The 22653-nt window shown below is 40.7% G+C and overlaps 1 protein-coding gene across 8 annotated transcripts; it reads left to right on the forward strand.

The window, feature by feature from the left end:
• Positions 1-1729: 1729 nt before the first annotated feature.
• On the forward strand, positions 1730-21732 carry ano5a (anoctamin 5a). 8 transcript variants are annotated; one of them, XM_043228091.1, is made up of 22 exons: positions 1731-1998; positions 4027-4088; positions 5598-5729; positions 6340-6381; positions 10755-10862; positions 11699-11767; positions 11875-12159; positions 12265-12375; positions 12461-12576; positions 12712-12846; positions 12967-13072; positions 13148-13208; positions 13622-13773; positions 15084-15164; positions 16340-16568; positions 16825-16994; positions 17099-17196; positions 17397-17527; positions 17802-18007; positions 18490-18692; positions 18790-18895; positions 19610-21732. In XM_043228091.1, the coding sequence occupies exons 1-22, from the start codon at positions 1932-1934 to the stop codon at positions 19844-19846; spliced, it is 2907 nt and encodes a 968-aa protein (XP_043084026.1). In that variant the 5' UTR covers positions 1731-1931; the 3' UTR covers positions 19847-21732. The 8 variants fall into 8 exon arrangements, with proteins under 8 accessions (XP_043084034.1, XP_043084026.1, XP_043084030.1 ...); XM_043228093.1 differs by lacking the exon at positions 15084-15164 and adding an exon at positions 15342-15416 and having other exon boundaries at positions 1732-1998; XM_043228099.1 differs by lacking the exon at positions 18790-18895 and having other exon boundaries at positions 1730-1998; positions 19610-19761.
• Positions 21733-22653: the final 921 nt, after the last annotated feature.

The raw sequence follows: 22653 nt of genomic DNA on the forward strand, positions 1-22653 counted from the left end.
TACTTCTCAGTATAAATCTCTTATAGCTCACAAGTTACTGGTTTGCCATTTCGCTGCCTATCTGATTATGTAAGATCAGACGGCGTGCGTCGCGATCTCCTCTGTAATCTTACGATTAAACATAATCTGACCCACCCCTTACAGACCGTATAGGCCTCAGAAAAGCAAGGCTCCCACCCGATGCGTCTGCCACCTTCGCATATAGGCCCGAGGAACGATGAATCCCAGATTGAAGAAGTTAAGGTTTGGGAAATGGGCAGCTACGTTTCCGTCTCTCTGCCACACCCGGACAGAAGTGTATGCGTAATTGCTAGAGTGAAGAGCTGGGGTAACCACTTGAAGGGCGGCCCGGGGCCAGAAGAGTCTAAATCGGGCTACGCGGGCTCTTTAGTTACACTCCTGGTGGCGCTGGAACAAGCCAACAGATGTGGAGAAGGCTTGCTTCGGTTACAGCTTTTTCTCCTGAAAAGCCGGGTGAGGTTTCAGGATTGTGCTTTTCGTAATGTCAGAGACTATCAACACATTTTTATCTGTTTGTCTTCGAGGAAGGCAGCTCTTATCGTCAGCTCCTCTCAGACAACGCAATTCCCTCGTAAAGAGATGTTTATGACGGCGTGGTCCTCGCAGTTAATTTGAGGTGTTGCTGAGATTTTATCCAGCAAACATTTCCATGTTATTGAGTACCTGACACAAGTTGAAGTGACTTAATTTAAAGACGATCCTATCAGTTGTCAACGCGAATTTTACTGCTAGGTTATCAGCGCCGTGACATTCAGATAAAATTCAACGTGACAATTTAAGACGATAGAGTCCTGCCCCTTCTCATCTTTGCCCATCAGTGTGTGTGTGTGTGTGTGTGTGTGTGTGATTGTTTTGCTATAGCTGTGAGGATCAAATGTCCCCGTGCACAAATGTACCATTCTCAACATATTAAAATAAAACAAGCTCCCCAGACCATGCTTGACTGAAGGTAAGACACAAGTTTCTTGAAACTTGAAACACGCATGAGCCATTTGAGCCAAACATGTTTATCTTAGTCTCATCAGACCGCAGGACATGGTCCCATTTTTTTTCTTCATCTAACATCTTCGATCAACCATTGCCTAGGCCATCTTCGTGGAAAGCAACAGTTCTAATTCTCAAATCCTCAGAATTTGTATATCGTTATGCATTATGCGCTCAACTGTACTCAGCACCGCATTTTAACTGGTAATACCAGATACACAAACCTATAAGGTCATGTCAAGCAGGCAAAAACATGAACGGGATAAACAGGATGTGGCGTTGCGTGGTTAAACGAAATATAGCTTAAGGTGTATTCACTTTTGTTGGCAGATTTTTGACAATAATGGCAGTATATTGAGTTATTTTCAGAGGACAGTAAATCTTTTATGTGTTAAGTGAGTTGCACACTGACTGGAAAAAAAAAAATTATATATATATATGACTAATAAGAATTACGGGCATCTCTTTGTAGTGTGCCGACAAAATTGCGGTCGTTTCACATCACTCCCCTTTAAAGCGAGAGAGCGGCTTTCCGAATCCAACTACGTGGAAGGTCGGCCTCATGAATTATACATAGCCCCGATGACGCTGCTCGTCAGCCTTCCAATTGCAAAAGGCCTGCCTTTTTAATATTAATTAGCCTGTGATGACGTAGTCGGTCCAACCGTCCAATAGCGAAGTCACCGCTTCTACATATTAATAAGGAGCTATTCTCATACCCATAGTAGGGAACGTAATTTCTCCGGCGGAGACCCAAGGTAAACCAGAGCGGTCGAATCTGATCAGCTGAGCGCGGAGTGAGCGGTCATTCCTCCCAGGGCAGAGACGGAGCACGGGGCGTGGGCTCGGACTGAGCCCGGCGGAGAGAGCTTCGCTACTACAAATACAACATTCACGTTTACTCTATCGCAGGACCCTTTGCTAAAATGAATCGTGGAAAGTCGAACAATGAGACGCTTATTGAAATGGACCGAACTGCTTGGTCCGGCGGCGGTAAGTGTCTGTAACACGCCTTTACACGCTTTCACACATGGGTGTTTTTTTTTTTTTTTTTTAAATACACACTAACGCTCAGTTTGTGTTTCATTCAAAAGTACTTCAGCACTTCTGTTTCTAATTTCTCTTATTATAATTATCTTTCGATAGTTAATGTTTTGTTTTGTTTTTTTTTTTTTACAAATGCGCACATCCGTTCCGTCCAGTTTGTACACGCAAGTTAAGTTGCGACATTTTCCGACCCTATATCGTTTATTTATAGTAATAAATTCAAAGTTAGTTTAAACAGTCAGTCGGTGGAAGACAAAAAAAAAAAAAAACTGCACAATTATCATTAATTAAAAATTCGGTTTTAAATATGAATCGCAGTCTAATACAGCGCATGGGCAGACACTAATGGACATAGATATAAACTCTCTTACGCAGCTGTTGTGTGTCAGTCCTGTTAAACGAAGTACGCCGAGATACTTCCCCTTTAAAATCCCTGATTTTTTAGTTTCGCCTTAATATAGTCATGCGCTTTCCCTTCGCGCACGCCAACAGTCAAAACAGTTGTTTTAACTTGTCTCGGTGTTCGGGAAGATTCAGCCTACACTCGGCTCAAATCTGTCCTTCACTCCTCTGAAGCCGGTCTGCGGTCTTCTAGCAGGCTACAATGTGTTTAAAAACAGCATAGTTTCACATTTACTAACGCGGCTAGAGATGCGACTCAAGGCACGGTATGAATACCACAGCCTTGCGAAGATGTCAGACCTGCCCGAATGTTGCTGACTTCAGTTTGTCTTCCCTTGAACCCAGCATGATGTGCAGGGCTTTAAAGGAGTTCCCTGATAAGCCGATAAAGCTCTCTATTATCTCTCCTGCTGCTTTTATGCTTTAACGTGCACTGCCACTTGACCCATAAACACTTTCCTCTCCAAAGAACTTTGTCACTAATATAAAAGCTATTTAATTTCTTTTGTTTTGCTTCGCTCTTGGTGTGTAAAGGCTAACCACGAAAACGTAGGCAGGGTCGTGTTTCCTGCGCCAGCGCTCATTCTCACTTCCTGTTTAACGTGCCTAAAATTGTCTTTAGACGGTCGAGAAAACAAGAGATTGATTCACTTGTTAAAATGTAGATCTTGCCTCTAAAAAATACGTACGATGTGTATGATTTCTGGGGCTCAAACCAAAAAAAAGCAACAAAGGTCAAGGCTTCAGTTCAAGGAGAACATAAAATACATAAAGATTACGAAAGTCTCATATTATTGCGTTTGAGATTCATTTGAGTAGTGAAGGAAGTTATGAAATGAACACTGACGGGTCTACTGTATCAATAAAGCTCTCCATTTCGAGAAATGCTGAAGAATGCACACGCAGGTTTTGTACGTACGAAAAGACATCCACTCCGATGTCTCGGTTTAGAAAGTCCAACATGTTATTAGCTCTGGTGTTCAAGACTGTAGGGAGTTCACCGTGGTTTACAGGAAACCTGTCTTATACATGAGCTGGGCCTGCAGTAAATTTAGCCGGATCTGAGAAACCTTCTAGTTTTCCAACTGCATTTAGAAGCACTGTGTGGCCGTGTACAATCAGTGTTTGGGGACTTAAACTGACAATTAGCATCTTTTTTTCTTCATAACCAAAGTAACGAGATTTGCATCGCATCTCGAAGGATTACCTTTTGTAATTTCAACCATTTCAAGACACTCTCACTGCGTCAATCCTCTTACATATATGGCGCTAGACCCGTGATACAGTGTGAAACGATATAATGATCTACGATAACTACAATAGTAATGAACTATTTAAATGCGCTGGTCGTTATGGAAATGATCTGGCTGTATGTGTGTTTTTTAATTTGCTCGCCCTCAGCAGATCAGCTGCACAAGTTGTCTCAAAATGTCACAAAATGGCAAATATAAAGTTAATTTTGTCTCCGCTTTATCAGAAGGAATTTGCGCTTATTTCACAACAGCTAATTTTGAAGAGGGAAGGATTTTGCTGAAGTGAATATCTACATTATTCTCATTTTTTCTGTTCCAGAAGAAAACAGCGGCTTCCATTCCGGTTCGGATAAGGAGACTCTTCAACTCGAAAACGCCGAGGTAAAACCTCTCGCACGTTCCGTCCTCCTGTACCTCAGTTTCTTGAATATTTTGACAGCGCTGATAGCCACAGCGCTATGAATTTCCATGCCGGTCCTGGATGATTTATGCTGGTTGGTGGTGGTTTCATGCCGGTTTAGCTAGTGGTGGCTATCTACCGCCAGATAATCCGGTCAGGCCTCATGGGTTTTAACTTCTTGCCGTTTAAGAAGCTGCTGGGAATACCATCTTAAAGCAATAAAAAAAAAAAAAATCCCATTCCAAAAGTTCCAAATGAAGCTTCCACAGACTTAGTGTTGAAGATGTATTACATCCTCGTTAACAGCATAGCAACAAACTCAAAGCGATTACTGGGCAACCACCAACAACACATTGGCTTTGCTTGCAATCTAATCCTTTATTGTACATCCCAGTCAATAGAAATCAGAAGCGGGTGTCATATAGCAGGGTACGTGTTTATTACATAAGTTTGTCGGGCATTATTTAAAAAAAAAATGCAGTATTGTTGAATAGATAAACAGACAAAGCATTTCTCGTGAACAAAGTGCGTATTATCAAAGGACAATGCGTTAATTAAGAGCTGTTTATGTTCATTATATGCACATGACACAGGCATGCAAACAGTGCATGGAATTTCATAGACATCCACGTATCCCTCACATATTAATGTTCAATGGTCAGATTGTGTTCGTCAAGACAGGTGCTCTAACATCATGACACATTCATTCAAATCAGCTCAGCTTTCCCAATACATGCCTATTAGTTTGCATATGAAAAATAAGGTGCGCATGTTCCCGAAGAACTTCCATTGTCTCTGCAACTTTTGCTAATCCTTGCTTTGGTTTACAGATTTAACGTTTGATTTCGGGAACTTTCTTTCAGATTTACTTTAGGTGGTCCAAAAACCATATTCTCACCCAATGTCCGTGCTGCTGTTTTGCATAAAGCGAAAGCGACTTCGGCTTTGAAACGGCAACATAAAGTATCTTAAAGTCCACGTGACTCTCAGTCACACTTTCGCATATTCAGACATGACGTGATGGCTTATACCAATCGCAGCTGGGTCTCATGTCTCGTAACCGATCGTGGCTTGTTGACTGTTGGCCGATTTTATAATTGTGGCAGAGTTGAGAATGTTCGTAGTAATATGAACGCGGTTTCAGAAACCATTTCCAACTTCTTTTGCCCTCGGAACAAAAATAACTTTGTTTGAAGTATTTCAGGTCCTTAAGATATAATTCTTTTTGGCAGGCCTGTTATGTTAATTGCCCCCTTCTCAAATTCCTCTCAGCCCCCTCCGGTTTTGCCGATGTCATCAAGAAAGACTGAAGTTCGCTTCGCATCGCCTGTTATCTCTCCACCGCTTTTCTCGACCTTTATGTTGTCATGGTTTCAATCTTCTTAGACTCCCATCGGTTTTAATTGCATCAAAAAGCCAAAGTGAGTGCGCTCCAGAGCTCATCTGCCCTTTCTCTTCTCTCTATCTCTGTACTCTTCCTGTCCGTGCAGTCCGTGCTGAGTGTCGTGTCCGAATGCACAAGTGCTGTGTCCGTTTGCTCGAGTCACTCTTCGGTGAACGTGTGTGAACAGTGTGAGAGAGAAAACACTGAACCACAGCAGCACCTCACCAGCTTTAAAGGGGTAAGAAGGGAGCCTGTTCGTGTTGTGTGTCCGCTCGAAGTGTGTCCTAAAGTGGACATGGCATGAAAACTAATGTAAATACACGTATGGTTTCACTTTATATACGTATATGGAATGAAGCGGCAGCTTGAAGATGCTTGCATACTCGGTACTTGAAAGTACTTGTTTGGAATAAGTAGTTCCTTCGCGAGTACAGTACCTTTCGCATTTATGCCATTTACATGTAGAAGTCTTGGGAATAGTTCACCCAATTCAACATTCGTAGACTCGGCAAGAGAGCCAAATGTTACATTATAGCCCACGTTCATAAAAACGATAGGTAGGCAGCATTTTGAATTACATGTTCTTCTCTACTTGCATGCCCTGTTACCTTAGACGCTCAAAGCGATGGGCGTTCACTCGCTGTTGCTCTAATAAGATGATCCGTGTCCTTGAGGCTTGCATGGAGCTTCAGTAACAGCCTTATACTGCTGCTGATAACACGCTTATCGGATTTTTGCCTTGATTCGTTATTACTATAAAGCATTCAACAGATAGACTTTCTCCTGGACGGTTTTTGAAGTGTGAGCAGGTGTCATAGACATTTGCTATATCTGTATATCATCCACAGATCTGGAGAAAGAGAGCTTTATTCCTGAAGTACCGCTCCAGGGTACGCCACGGTAAAGAGGGCTGAACTGTGTGCTTGCTTTGAATGAGCATCTTGTGCATAAAGTCATATTCAATCATGCTATAGTATATAAAGATGGTTTTATTGTGTCGTGTTGGGCAACGTGAAACGCATGGCAGCACAACTGGTTCATTTAGTGTGATGAAAAACTGAATGTCTTGTGGGAAATAATGTTGAATAAATGAATAAAGCCGACCAGGATGGGACCTACAGTAGTTTTATCCATCTGTATGTATTGGGTTGATCATGTTTGCTTGGTGGTGTTTGCTATCGCTAATACTTAAGATTAGCGGTTTGTTTGAATAACTAACCGTAAGTATTAAACTTCAGGTTGCGACTCGTTCTGCATGAATAAATGTTATGTGGCTTTTTGACAATAACTGTGCCATGGCTATGTTTTGACTAAAAGCGTGCTATAATTGTAGTAAAATTAAAGGGGTCGTGACATGTGAAGTCAAACTGGCCTTGATATTTTTGTTCGCGAAGAAACATTCGTTGAAAGATGAAGTGGTTCCAGGTCCGACTGCTGCATAACTCTTAAGTAAATGATTTCACAATTCTTTGTGTGGAAATGACGTTTGAATCATGTTGTCAAAACACTATGACTTTAGCCAATCATAACAGTGGCTGATGACCGAGAAGGCTTAAAGGACCCGCCCCTTAAAACAGATACATGTATCAGTGCTGTCAGAATTAATACCAAATAACATACTGTTATATAAAATATATATAAAGATTCAGCATACATTGTGAATATATTTACATATATGTATGTGTATACATTTACATTAATTTAAATGATATCATTTATATAAAATGTAGAATTTTTTTACATGTATGCATGCATTCGTGTTGTATATCCATGAAGTATATTGACAGTACGCACACATATATTACGTAAACAAAATATTTTATGTATCCCCCATTACTAGAGTTTAAACTGATTTGCTTTACCTTGATTTTCAAAACTTCTTCAACATTAAAGAGCGGTGACCAAATGAGAATAATGGGTTTCTATATAAAGAAACCCAGTTTTTTTTTTCCCCTGTATGGACATCAAAGCATCATCGTGTTCATTAGCCGTGTTTTTTATAGACTCCGAGTCTCTAATTGCGTCACGTTACATAATTATATATCTGCGTTGGAGATACAGTTTTTTTTTTTTTTTGTGGCCGAAGGCTGTGCAGCTCACTCGGTCCCAGCCCCATTTACTAAACCGCACATATACTTACTCTGTATGTCAACGCAGGAGTGCACGGCTATTATCTAACATACGTTCATGTGTATCATCTCCAGCTTGTAATTACAGGAAATGAAAGGCGGAGGGACCTGCAGTGAAAGAGCAGCAGCCGCTCTGCCAGGTCAAACAGACTCCCGCTCGCTGCAGAGAGACAGCGGGATGTTAATTTAGAAGATGTTTGCGCAGAATAGTATTTCTACGTGTGCCAGCGAGATTTGTTTACAAAGGGATCGGGCTACGTTGCCCTTAAAGGGGCAGTTCGCGCAAAAAAATAGATTGTGACAGATTGTGAAAAGCCAGGATTTGGACAAAAAAGAGAGACGTGAGGAAGACCGGGAGAATGAGATTCAAGCCTCGATATTTACATGCCGCTGTGACTCTTGGATGCTGAGGTTTCGTGTTTTTGACAGCGGCACGATCTGTAAATGGGTTTTATGTTTGACATGCAAATGACTGCAGAGATAGCATTACTGTGGAAAATTTTTATTGCTCGGCTCATTGCTTTCACAGCTCTGCTTAATAGGTTTGTTCGCCTGGATTTGACTGTTCGGCCCATTTTACTGATTTACTTAATCTAGCATGTCATTGGGGAAAAAAGAAAGAACGAATCCCCCAGATTTACATTATCATATCCATGAGGGTGGGCTCTTCATCCTAATACAGTAGTAACTACAAAACAATGTATTGCATTGCATTATTGCATAAAACCCATTAGAAACTGCATAGCAATGCTTTAACAACCATCCCTGCATCCACAAAGATGGTTAAATGATGCACAATACATAAATGTCCCCCATTTTGAACATAGATGCCCCTACTGGCGGGACTCCGTTAAAGATATTTAAATCACTATTTCCACGGCGACACGACATCCAATTTCAAAATGGCTTTCACGTGGTGAGTGTACTTTATAAATGAGCTTTCGAAATGTGCGATGAGGGAAAAATGCAATCGGCTGTCATCAAAGCACAATACGGTGTAATAAAAAATCCAAGGGCACCTCAGCACGCGCACAGTAGTAGCAAACCACAACTTCTTAGCACCACCCCTGTTTCATCAAAACATGATTGAATCTAGTTTGGTATGTGGTTATATTAGGAGGATGGCTCCTGCCTCGCTGGCACAAAGATGATGTCATCTCTGTGAGCCCCCTGCTCTCGGTTTCTCTCCATCCGCTCTGTTAAGTGTGTGTGTGTGTGTGTGTGTGTGTGTGTGTGTGATTAGCTGGGCTGCTGTAGAAAGGGAGGTGGTCTTTGCATCCGGAGAGTCCCAGAATCGTGAATGATGCAGCACTTGATAGACGGATTGGAGGTAAAGCCTTTCTCCTTGCTCTTTCTCTTTCCCGTCTGCTGTTTGAAGAAGATTCTCTGGGGAATTTGACACTCGGGTCCTGACATCGCTACAGATTTATTAACGGATGGCGCTGTGTATTACTTTAATAGGCAAGCGACGGCCGTAGAGTGCTGGTAGTCATCCGGAGGTTTTGTTTATAGGAGCGGCCTAAGAAAATCAGCGGCGTTAAACCTCAGAGAAGTGTTGTTCGGCTCGGTCACATCTTTGGAAGTGGCCGTGAGAGGTTTTTTTTACACCTCGAGCTAGCTTTGTGGTCACCGCCCGCATTTGTTTGCGTTGTGCATTGTATGCAAGTTATTTTTAGCTGCTGAGGAACAGCTGCAGAATGACAGGGCTGGAGCAGCACCGCTGTTACTGCCGAAGTATTTTCCCGGCTCCGGTTTTTTTTTGGCTTTGGCCGAGGTCGCTGCTAGCTTCTCCCAAGGCTTAACTGAGGTCGGCTGAGGGAACGTAATTTATGATGAAATCCAGGAGTCTTGTGACCGTCCCATTGACTGCCAAGTAATGAACTCCGTCAAGGTCCAGAAAAGTATGAAACGTATCGTCAGAATACTTCATCCGCGGTTCAATCTGAATGTTATGAAGCAACAAAAATAGCTTTTGTACACAAGGAAAATAAAAATACTAAGTAACTGACTAAAATCTTATTTTCTGTGAGAACAATTGAGATCCGGCTTCTTGGCTGACCTGACGTATGATGCAACTTACGTCATTTTCATATGTAGGGTAATTTTCATTTTTGGGTGAACTATTCCTTTGAATTGTATTTCGAAGACAAAGAGTTCGGAACAACATGGAGGTATCTCTGTTTAAAAGTGGAGACTTAAATATAACGGAGACTAAACAGGGTGTGGGATTCAAACTGTAGACAAACGTCTATAATACCAATCGATCCCTTCTATTGGAAAAAGTAGTAATAGTAATACATGCTGGGTGTTTAATTAGGTTAGGGTTAGTGTTAAATGGATTGTTCACCCAAAAAATGTAAATTGTGTTATTATTTACTTACTCTCAAGCTGTTCCAAACCTCAAGGGTTTCTTTCTTTTGCCAAACACAAAATAACACATTGAGCACTTCCAATGTCAACCCATATTCTTCAAAATCTAAATATCGTAATATGTAAAGAAGAAATTGCCGCTAAAAACGATTACAGCCAATCGGAATCGATTTGACTTGATTTTGATATACGGATGCAGCTCAAAACGAACGTTATCGTCAGTGGATGTGGACACCGATGCATTACCATCCTTGGTGTGAATAAGCGTTTAGTTCTTAGTCAATGCACAACGATGGATTTTGAACGCTCTTCGGACACAATTGCTTCATCATTTGAGTACAGGTGCGGTCACATTAGGGGAATTTGACAGGTAAAAATATGTCCGTGCATGATGCACAGCTCGCATGGAAGTCACGCGAAATTACGCGATCCACTTAAATCCGTTGCAAAAGCTGCAAATCTTTCCACTCAAAAATTTCCATTTGCGTACAATTCAGTCTAAGTGACTGGATTTCTCCCAGACGAATTCGCTGAAAATCAGTAAACGTGACCTCACCGATTATGGCGTTTTTAACACGCAGCAAGTATTTGTTGAGGTTTCATGCGCGCATGAAGCATGGGTGTGCGTGGCTCGCGTTGTTTGTTTGTTTTGAGATATGTATTTTATGTATAGAATAGCTTTATTACCTTTTCAAGGCTTTCAAGAGTTCCAAAAACATTACGAAAGCTCGACTTTGTGCAAATAACTGTCCGTGTGCGTGCAGGTGGATAAGCAGCAGCAGAGCAAGGACTCTGTGTACTTCAGAGATGGCGTGCGGAGGATAGATTTTGTTCTGTCTTACATCGACGACAAGGAGGGAGAAAAGAAACAGGTGTGTCATCCACTCAGTTACATTTTTATATTCATATAATGACAATTTCTGTTTTACAGGTTTATATTCATATGATAACAGTTGGCGTCTTTCCGTGAGTTGCGAGATTTGGAAAAAAAAAAGATTTGCCTAAACAAACTCATAAACTAATAGCCATCCTTCAATTTTTATTTTTTTTTTCCCCGTGTCTTTATGTATGGTACTGTATTTAGCGTTGAGTCAGAGCCACTTATCAAAGAAATTGTTAACTTATCGTGTGTCAAATGAGTTTATGTGTGGTTTAATTCCTCAATAAATCTGTTGAAAGTTTATCTGATTGCGCATCCCTTCACACTGCTGATAATGACGCTAGCTGTCATAAAACTGAAGGCATCCTAGATAAATTTATCTTCCTTTGGTAAATGTTCCACAGAGTCAGTGCTGAATGTCTTGCTTTGATCAGTTTACATAATTAAAAAGAAAAAACTGTTGAGTTTTTGTGAGAAATTAAAAATGCAGAAAGTTTTCTGTAAGGTGAAGGGTTGGTGTAGAGCGGTAGCACGTACAGTTTGTACAGTATAAAAATCACTATGCCTATGGATTGCCACAAACGTGCAGACGTTTGCGTGTCAAAGGTGAGAGCCTGTACGTATTTCCACGTTCTTGTTACTCATAAAGTATGCGGCCAAGGTATGTACCAGGCCCAGGCAGGATCTAACACACACATGCAGCTCTGCAGACACGAATATTGATTTCCAAAAGCTGTACAGTCTGTCATAAACGTTTACCAGAAACCCTCCTCGTTCTGCGCACACCATGCACAAATCAGTCAGATGCGTTCCTGATCTTTCATGCAGGATCGAAGGAAGGAGTTCGAGGCTAACTTAGAGAGAGCTGGACTCGAGCTGGAGGTGGAAGACAAATCTGTGAGTGAAACATCTGAAATCACGAACCACACCGGAAACCCGATAAGGGTTTCGCTACATGTTATCGGTACTTAAACAACACCGGTCACACGCGATTGTCTTTCCAGGAGTCTGAAGACGGGAGGACGTACTTCCTAAAGATCCACGTTCCCTGGGAGGTGCTGACAACATACGCGGACGTTCTGAAAATCAAAGTGCCTTTTAAAACCAACGATATTCCAGAAAAAAAAGGAGTCCCCATGAGCTGGCTCTGTACGCCCTACCGTCTGCCCGAGCACGTGATGCAGCCTGAGCCCGACTACTTCACGGCCACCTTCGACAAGAGCAAGACTGACTTCTTCCTCATCGAGGACAAAGAGACCTTCTTTCCCCCATCCACGCGGAACAGGATCGTAAGAAAACCAGTCGAAATGGCAAAAAATATTGCAAGAAATAACCCCCACTGTAGCAAACCTCCCTGCCCTCTAACCAAAGGCTTGGTTTCTTCTCCACGTTAGGTCTATTACATCCTTTCCCGATGTCCGTACAATAAAGAAGACAAGGATAAGAAGGGCATCAAGAGGCTGCTGAACAACGGGACCTACGCAGCTGCCTTCCCTCTGCATGACGTAAGTTTTAAACCTACTAACACGGTGTACGTTTCTCGGGAGAAACGATAACGATAATTAATGTTAACGTGCGTTTTTTGCGTAGTGTAGGTACTGGACCAGGTCTCCTGATACGAACTGTGACAGCGAGCGGTATTCCTTGTATAAATACTGGGCTCGTTTCAGCCGCTTTTACAAGGAGCAGCCGCTCAACCTCATACGGTGAGACGAGCTTCCTTCATTCAAAAAATATATAAATATATTCAATAAATAAAAAGGATTTTTTTGAAATATGTATAGATAGATAGATATGGATGGATGGAAGTTTCCTTGAATGTTGTGCTTCCTGTATCACAGGAAGTACTATGGAGAGAAGATCGGCATCTACTTCGCTTGGCTGGGTTTCTACACAGAGATGCTGTCCTATGCCGCAGTTGTTGGTCTGCTCTGTTTCATCTACGGTTTGGCCAGCTTCAAAGAAAACGTCTGGAGGTGAGGATTAGACGAGAACTCTGAGCAGAGAAGACCTTGTGGCACTTCTAAGAATGCGATTAACGCATTACGAATTGCTCTCTGGCGCTTTTTCTGAGACCGCTTTGTTGTCCTGTGCAGTCAAGAGATATGTAATGAAACCATCGGTGGGGAGATCGTCATGTGTCCTCTCTGTGATAAGAAATGTGGCTACTGGAAGCTCAACACAACCTGCAGCTCCTCGTGGGTGAGCGAAAATTCATATATATATATATGTATAGTTATTAATGCAAAGTTAAACTTTCATCCGATTGCCTTTTAGCAATCGTATCTGTTCGACAACACAGCGACGGTGTTCTTCGCGATATTCATGGGCATATGGGGTGAGTTTAACCTCTTTTAACTCTAGTAACTCTTTTAGAATTGTCTACAATCGCCTACACCTTTGCTTATCAAACCATATTCGGTCGAGCTGCCTAAAGTCGGTAAATATTCTTTTACTCTGGCTCCCCCTGTTGGTAAAACGTGAGACTCGTTCTTAAACATTTCGTAAAAGGCTCATGTTGCGAGTCAGTCATTTAACAACTTGTGTTGTGTTTATATATTGTGACATAATAATAAACACTTGATTTCGATAATCCAGTTTCTATTTAACACAAGGCAGCTTGACATGTAGCAAGTAAATGGTTTCTGGGTTCTGGATTCGGGTCTCCCAAAATGCATTATCCTTGTAGCGCTCTATGCAGCCGGGAAACAGACACAGTAATCTTAAGATGTATTCGTTCTCCGCCGTCAGTCACTCTGTTCCTGGAGTTCTGGAAGCGGCGTCAGGCCCGGCTGGAGTACGAGTGGGATCTGGTGGACATGGAGGAAGAACAGCAACAGATGCAGCTCAGACCCGAATACGAGACCAAGTGCACGCACCGCCGACGTAACCACGTCACACAAGTACGCCTACACATCTAACATCTTTCCAGTGTGTAGTGTTACCGGGAATAACCATATTCAAGTAAATGATAGATACAACTTGGTTCTTCATTCCTGGTCTCCAAAAATGTGTATTTTATTCTATATACATTGCAATATGTTCTTTATTCTGAATTTAACTGTTTGTTAAACTTATATTGCAGCCGTCCTTCTGTGATTTATAACCGTTTTAACTGGTGGATTTTTATATTAGCTTTAAAATGTTCTTACTTTTTGTCCTTGCTTTAAGAAGGCAAAAATGTTTATGCAGTCTCAGAAAGATTAAGTTTAGATTTAGTCACTATATCACTATTTATTGGAATACAGTGAATGCCACATACAAGATTTCATTAAGGGGACATTCACGCAACATGCATTTTTCTTCCAGTCCATCATGCTACTTTCCCACTGTTAAAGTGCGCTAGATGAACGTATGACCGTTGCGCTTGTGTGACACGTCTCATTTTAAGATGGAAATTTCAGCTGTTCAGCGTCAGCTCCAAAGCGGTGGACCAGTCAGAAAATTCCTGAGACGAGGTTTTTTTTTAACTTAGCAAGTTGCCGTTGGAGCATTTTCTTTGCACAATGCCTCTTTCGTCACGTTTCTGTCAATGTGCCTTGTCAAAAACCATTCCTGAGTGCTGCGTCACGTATTTTTAGACGCAACGATGCATTCTGTGTGAACAGCCCCTAAGTGACAAATCTGTACACTGCATTATTTGTGTCTTGTATTCTAGCATAAATATCTAAAAAAAAAAAAAGTTTGGTATCAAATGCATTTACTTGACAAGTAAAATGAAGAAATTATAGATATTTCCAAATTACAAAATTCTGTAAAATGTTTTATTTTCTCAAGTAAATGCATTTTGATGCAGTGATTTATTTATTTATTTTTTGATATGCATACTAGAAAACATCAAAAATGCTAAGTATGAAAATCTGTTTTGCATTGTAGAACCTAGTGAGATTCTATCAAATTACAAACCACAAATGATATATTTATACCCATATTGTTAGATTTAGTTTTTCGAATAGTTGTATCTTGGCCGAACATCGTCCTATCCTAGCAAACCATACCTCCAAAATCATTAGATTAGCTTTGTGGTCCGGGGTCAGATATATTAGGTTTGCAAAACTGAAATCCTGATATTATAAATGAAGCTACAGGGTCACTTCGGGTGTTGTCATGTCACAGACGGAGGTCGAGTCGGTGGTCAGGTTTAGTTTATCTAGCAGCCAGCTGAGAAACTAGATAATCCGCGTGTCTGTTTGGCTTTGTTCGTGTCGTGTAGGAACTGGAGTGGGTTCTAGACCAGACCCCAGCTGATAAAGCAGGCAGGTTTATCCTGTGCTGGGCCACAGTTGTCTTGTGGGTAAGGCAGGCACAGGACGACTGTAGATGGGATTGCTGTGTGTGTGTGAGAGTGTGTAGCATTAGCGGCCTGCTGTAGTAGTTAGGAACAGGAAGACGGCACTAGTACAGTGCTAGATTGTGCCAGGTGTGTGGTGGTGGTTGCTCATGATCCCTGCTTTGCTTGCTTGCTGTGTAGGAGATGGAGCCTTATTTACCTCTAACAAGCAAGTGTGCTCGTTCAATACTGTCCGGGGCCACCGTCCTCTTCTGGGTGAGCATCAAAGCCAACTGCTACTTTTATTATAAGAATATCTTATAATATCTCTCTCTCATACATGTATACAATTTTATTATATATATATATATATATATATATATATATATATATATAATGATGTTAAATTGTTATAAGCACCTTTTATATTAGCACATAATGCAAGAAATGTACATAAATACAGTGGGGTCCAAAAGTCCTAGACAAGCAATGAAAAGCAGTGAATTGAATTCAAGTTGGAATCTTTGACATTTACGTGAGATGATATTGTGAAGATTCTGCACTTTGAAGCATTTTCAGATCATGTCGGATATCTTGAGGTGAGGTTTAAAGCAGAAGTTTAAATACTAATAAATATATACAGCAGCATTTTCGCCGCCGTCTTTTGATTTTTGAACCCCACTGAATATATTAGCTCTGTAGCAAAGGTTAACGAGCTGCCTGCATACAGTTTAGAACATCGTATGTGTTGTGTAATAGCAAAATATAGTTATAAAATTATGTAGCAGCAGATGTTCGCCTCTTAGAGTCGTTAGCTTAGAATTTAACGTAAACGCACTGTACATACATAGAAAAAATGGGGTGCAAAAGAATGTGAATTTGGATGGATTTATAGTTGTAGAACAGAGATAAGATATACAAATACTATACATCACATAATATGAGTCATTATTGAACGTTAATAAGCCATTGGACTTTATGGACATCATATCAGTAAGTTAAATCATTAAATCTAATGTTTGTCTGAAGATGCATGTTTTACTAGCATGTAGCATTTTACTGTTTTGACGTGTTAGCACTGCATGTGCCTAATGAATGTTTTAGTTTTTTCTTTGAGTAGTATTGAGTTGTAATAGCAATAGTAACTGCAGCGAGGAAGTAGTGTGCGTAACGAATGCCTCTCTCGCTCCCAATCCCAGATCTCTCTGATTATCGCCAGTATAATCGGTGTGATTGCGTACCGTCTGGCTGTGTTCGCGGCGTTCGCCAGCATCATGAAGGAAAGCCCCACCAGTAAGCTAGATGTGGTTGGAAACCTGATCACGCCGCAGTTCGCCACATCTGTAACGGCTTCCTGCATCAACTTTGTCATCATCATGATTCTGAACTTCCTGTATGAGCGTGTCGCCATAAAAATCACTGACATGGGTGAGTCTTTAGCAACCGAATGGGACTCCCATCCTCTTTATTTCCACCTAAAACCTCCTACCGTTTCAATAAGTACAATACAGTTTTTTCTTATTTATTGAACTTTTTTGAATGTCCAATTTGTGAACAGATCGTTCAGATCGAATCCATTTTGTTTTCTGCATCTGGAAATAAACAATCACATATTCGGTTAACGAAGTATTTCCGTGATGTAACGTTTTTTTGCGCACCGATTTTTGGTTGCTTCTCTCCGCAGAGGTTCCCAAAACCCACGTGGAGTACGAGAACAAACTGACGGTGAAGATGTTCCTCTTCCAGTTTGTCAACTACTATTCCTCTTGCTTCTACGTCGCCTTTTTCAAGGGCAAATTTGTGGGCTACCCTGGGGACTACGCTTACATGTTCGGCAAGTGGAGAAATGAAGAGGTAGTTGGAAGTAACTTTTGGAAGTACCGGGTTTAAGCATAATGGTAAAATGCAATCGTTCGATTTGAAGTAATTGTTTCTGATCATCTTAATTGTGTTTCCAGTGCGAGCCGGGCGGCTGTTTGATCGAGTTGACCACTCAGTTGGTGATCGTGATGGTGGGTAAACAGGTGTGGGGGAACATACAGGAAGCTCTCGTCCCGTAAGTCCACACGATGTGACGTAATCGCACATTCATAAATTCACAATCCGTAGCACGACCAGGGTGTTTACTGAACGTCGTGTCTATTTTGTGACGATAAATTGAGAAAGTGAATGATTCGAATCCACGTAATGTGTGTTTGTGTGCGTCCTCTTGTATTTGTTGTTAGTGGTGTTTCATGTATCTCTGTCTGCGTGTAGCTGGCTACGTAACTGGTGGGTGAGCAGAAGCGCCCGGAATCATCCGGAGAGTCTGTACAGCCGCTGGGAGCAGGATCATGACCTGCAGAGCTTCAGTCAGCTCGGCCTCTTCTACGAGTACCTGGAGATGGGTGAGTATCCGGCAACTGTTAATATATTAAAGTGCCCTTATTATGGGTAACAAAAAGTTCATGTTTTGGTGTTTGGACGTCCCTCACGATAGGTTGACATGCATGCAAGGACCAAAAAACTGCATTTATTTTTACCTTAGTTGTTCACATCTGGGGTTCCACACACCATCGACCTCTATATTAGCAATCTTTCATCCTGCAGTAACTCAGTCTTACTGACAGATGGCACTGTAGCTCGTCTTTATGTGGAGAAACATCTCGTCTTTGTTTGCAGTTATCCAGTTTGGCTTCATCACCCTGTTCGTGGCCTCTTTCCCGCTGGCTCCTCTGCTGGCTCTGATGAATAATATCTTGGAAGTGCGAGTGGACGCCTGGAAATTCACCACTCAGTTCCGTCGGCCCGTGGCGTCCAAAGCGCACAGCATCGGCGCATGGGAGGAGATCCTCAACATGATTGCTGTTTTCTCAGTGGTCACCAATGTGAGTCTTTAGCGGTAATGAGTCAGGAACCACTTCATCTACATCAGGGTTAGTTGAACAATTCAAACGAATAGTTCGGTGAGTCTTTTGGACCGATTCACTAAGCTAATATAAATCTTAAAGGGTTAATTCACCCAGAAATTCAATTACCCACCCTCAAACCCTTTACAAATCTACTGAACACAAATTAAGATTTTTTTTGATAAGATCTGAGTGCTATCTGAACGCTCCATAGACAGCGATACAACTGAAATGATCCAGGTCCAGAAACATAGTAAATACATTGGACATCAGTGACTCAATTTCTCATAATGTGCCCTTATTTTTGTTCAATGACTCCCAAATTATTCGTCAAAATGTTCCATTAATTTTTACTGTATTATTTTTACTGTATTATTTTGTATTTGTTTATTAACCGGTAATAAAGTTTATAATGAATAGGACTTTTAACAGCATTAAATGTCATTTATTCGTCCTTTTAGGCTTTCATTGTCGCCTTCACATCTGACATGATCCCTCGTCTGGTGTATAAGTATACAAATCACGACGGTGCTGAAAACTCGATGGAAGGATACATCAACGACAGCCTTTCAGTCTTCAACATCTCAGAGTTCAAACTGGAAAACAGTCCAGACAAAGAAGAAATCCCGAATTGGTTCTATGACCAAAACATCACCACCTGCAGGTACGGTTGTGTGTCCTCTACCGTATCTTTTAACCGACAGATCTATTGTGACACTGGTAAATGTATCATAAACATGAATGCTGTGTGGACGCTGTAGGTACCGTGACTATCGCTACCCTCCAGGACATGAGAAACAGTACACTCACACCATGCAGTTCTGGCACATTCTTGCCGCAAAGTTAGCCTTTATCATCATTATGGAGGTATGAACTTATAAATTCTTTTCATTCCCGTGTCAAAAATAACTACACTAAAAATGTAAAGAATATGCTGAAAATGTTTTAGAATTGATCTTTTTTAATATATTATTTAAATGTAAAATATACGCAGTTAACTGAACTCAAACCTCTTAAGTGGTACTGAAATACTTTTATAAATGTCGTTTCAGAATTACTTTTGATAAATATGGTTTAAATATACTTCTGAATGCACACTGACAAGCATATGTGGTGAGGTAAAATATAATTGAATAAAATTTCTATTGTATTGCTTCTAAACATTGGCCATTTGAAATGCAGTCACTTCAAACGTAAAATGAAAAGCACTAGAGTTGAAATTGTAAAAGTTGACGTGTGCTTTAGTATATTAGTAAACATTGCAAAATAAGTTTTAAGCATGATAAAATATCAATAGCCTTCGAAATATAGCGCAGTTACTCTATGGGTGTCCCAAATTCAAGGATTTTTCTCGATCCCTATCCCTTTATAGAATTTGCTTCCTGCCATGTCTTTAATTAAAAAAAAAAATCTGCTTGAAATAATATATTCATGAAAAACCCATCAGTCGACTTAAAATAGTAATAGCAATATGATAAAGAAGTTACACACTGACTAATTGCTTCGTAAGTTCTATAAATGTATCCGATACATTTATGTCATAAGTACTAAACCTGTGCTGATACTCTTCTTCTTCTCCAGCATGTGGTGTTCGTGGTGAAGTTCTTCGTGGCGTGGTTGATCCCCGACGTGCCGTCAGACGTGAAAGCCCGTATAAAGCGCGAACGCTACCTCATCCAGGAGTACCTGCATACCTACGAGCTGGAAAAACTCAAAATCCAGCTCAGCCATAACGGCCCGAACATCGAGAAGTGCACGTGTCCCGCCACGGAGGTCACCCCGGTGAAGCTGGAGGTGTTATCGGACTGTCTGACCTAGCGCAGTCCTGCCTGACCTCTCCTGACCTTGACGCTAGCACATGAATGCTTTCAGTCAGCCTATGCCTCAAACCAGCCCTCTCCGTTCCAACGCAAATCCACACGTTCACAGTCTTTTCACACCACATCCACCATTTCGGGGTTTTCCTCGACCACGTTGTGTTTCCCAGAACCCTCGTTTTTAGTCACGCGACCTCTGAGATATGCCTACGTGAAGGAAGTTCGTATAATAGAATAAGAGATATGAAGTATAATAAAGCTCAGATGTATTTAGATCTACCTAAAGCCATGTGAGCTGTAACCCGACACTTGCGCTCTTCGAGAACGGTTAGGTTTTCTCACGCTTTCCATGTTATCGTTCTCCGTTGGTGTTGCCAATATCTTTATAAGACACTACAAATGATCCGTATGAAACGCTGTGCGAAAGTCTGGCGGCTGAAATGTCAGTCAAAACGTCAAGCTTGGATTTCAGCCGAAATGTTAACTGGATGTTTCAGGCTAATTACCACACAGTGGAAAAAAAAACAAATGCTCAGCGACGAACTTTACTGTTTAGAATGCCTTTTAAGCTACCAAAGATAAGAAGCCTTAACATCATAGACATATGCACGGATCATTTACATCATTTAAAACGAGACATAAATATCAAAAACATATATATTTGCTGTACGTTCTGAGTTCATGCGTAAAGAAACTCTCTAAAAAGGATTTTCAGGAAAAATCGATTACAATTCAGCTTTTATTTGGCATGTTTTCATATCAAAACTGTACAATATTTAAGACAAACTGGCACTGTTATTTAGCAGTATTATTTTACACATTTTATCTTTTTTAGCTCCTCCAATAATGCTAGATTTATTTTATTTGCTGGAAATTGTATGTGAAAAAAAAAACGAGACTATGCCGAACATTAGTAGACGCGTATATCATTATGCACACTAACTACGCTCTTGCTGTAGCTGTGCTGTTCGACGTAGGAGCCGAATCTTCGCCCGCACTATTTATAGAGCGGTTATCACTCTGTTTTTAAAGTTGAAGATAACCTGCACTTTAATGCTGTATGTCGATGAACGGGAAACAATATCTTCTCTAAGCCAAAGTGGGTCAGAATGGCAAAGCTAATACATGTGCCTTTATCGAAATGCAAACTTTTTGTGCTTCCTCTCCGATTGATTTACTGTGTTTCAATGATCAGAAAGAGTTTATGTTTTGCACAAAGCACTTAACGAGGAGTAATTTATCTCAGTGTTATTGAAGGAAGATGTGTGATTTAACAACCCCGACGTGATTCAGTAATAATATGCCAATCTGATCGTTCATTTTGGCATCGGGTTACTTCAAATCAAACTTCAAGACTTAAAGTTATAATGAGGACCATGAACATCTGGCAGATTGACATGTATATTTGCTAATGATGATGAAAAACATACGCATTTGCTGTTATTTGTGACTTGAATATTTAAGTTGGAAATCATGATATATATATATTGTGTAAATGTTTTGTTTTCTGTTCTCTGGTTCAAATATGAAGAATTTAGTCACTGTTTCTCATAATAAGAACTGTTATTCATATAAAAGTATGCCGTTTGACTATTTCACTGTTGGGTTATGTAGCTGACAATCTGCAAGCTGTGCTTATGAGGTGAAAAGCCATCTGACCATTTTGACATTTCTGGATATTGAAATTATCAATGATTATGCCTTAACCTTTTATTAGCGTTTTTCTTTACAATTACTGTTTTAAGTTGATTTTATCACTGTTTTTATGCATGGTTATTTTGGATGTGGATATGAATCCAAGTGGGGGTTTCTGTACCAGAAATGTACTCTGTTTTTCGTACTTTAGTTGTACTGTTGTCACCCAAATAAACAATAGAATGCAACGAAGACACCGTTTAATTGTTCTGTTTTCATTTTGTATGTCGGTTGCAAGGGTTTTGAGAGATAATGATATTTCACAATACATGATAAGAGTTTGCTTCGTAGTTGCTCCTTAAGACTGAGGCAGAGAATTAAAATCACCTTCCTAATATTGTGTAGGGTTTCCTCATGCTGCTAGAACACCTCATGTTCGCTGAACCATCAGCTGTACAAGACTTCTGAATGTGTCCCGTGGTCTTGACGCCGAAAACATTAACGGCAGATACTTTAAGTGCGGTAAGCTGAGATGGACCTCTAGGAATCGTTTGTCTGTTCGTCCGTCCCTATGAATTACTTTGTGACAACATTAGAGGTTTACTTTAATCATTTCTGATTTTGCATCCACTCATTTAGATTTTTGTTTTGGAGCCGAGTGGGTAAATGAGGTTCATCTCCATAAAGCTATATACCTGAGAGCTGAAAAGAGAAGAGTCTGTTCTTGGTTGACATTATAGTGCAAACAGCAGTGTCCCTGTTAAAGGAATAGTTCACCCGAAAATAAAAATTACGAGATAAACTACTCACCCCCAAACCATCCTAGGTGTATAAGATCTACTTTCAGGCGAACAAAAAATGTATCCTGGCTCTTCCAAGCTTAAATGCTGGTAGATAGTGGCCAAGATTTTGAAGCTCTGTAAATCGGATATATCTGTAAGAACTGCATCGTAAAACCAGCATTTACACCTCCAGGGGGTTATCACATGTCCTCTGAAGCAGACTGATGGGTCATTATATTAATAGTTGTAAAATTTAAACAAAATTAACGAAATCTTGTTTGTCTGCCTCAAGCAGAGCACCACCGGCTAGTGCTCTGGAAGATTGCTGGTTACAGTAAGAGCCTCTCTGATGGACCAGTCCACCATGGACCTTTTACTCCTCCTGCAATAC

Source organism: Puntigrus tetrazona, chromosome 25 (assembly GCF_018831695.1).
Source record: "Puntigrus tetrazona isolate hp1 chromosome 25, ASM1883169v1, whole genome shotgun sequence".
NCBI lineage: Eukaryota > Metazoa > Chordata > Actinopteri > Cypriniformes > Cyprinidae > Puntigrus > Puntigrus tetrazona.

What these genes read in the sequence shown, in the direction of transcription:
- ano5a (XM_043228091.1), top strand. Translation starts at nt 1,932, where the DNA reads ATGAATCGTGGAAAGTCGAACAATGAGACGCTTATTGAAATGGACCGA. An exon ending in CAGCCGCTCAACCTCATACG is followed by an intron (nt 12,577 to 12,711) that starts GTGAGACGAGCT and finishes CCTGTATCACAG; the next exon opens with GAAGTACTATGGAGAGAAGA. An exon ending in ATACAGGAAGCTCTCGTCCC is followed by an intron (nt 17,197 to 17,396) that starts GTAAGTCCACAC and finishes GTCTGCGTGTAG; the next exon opens with CTGGCTACGTAACTGGTGGG.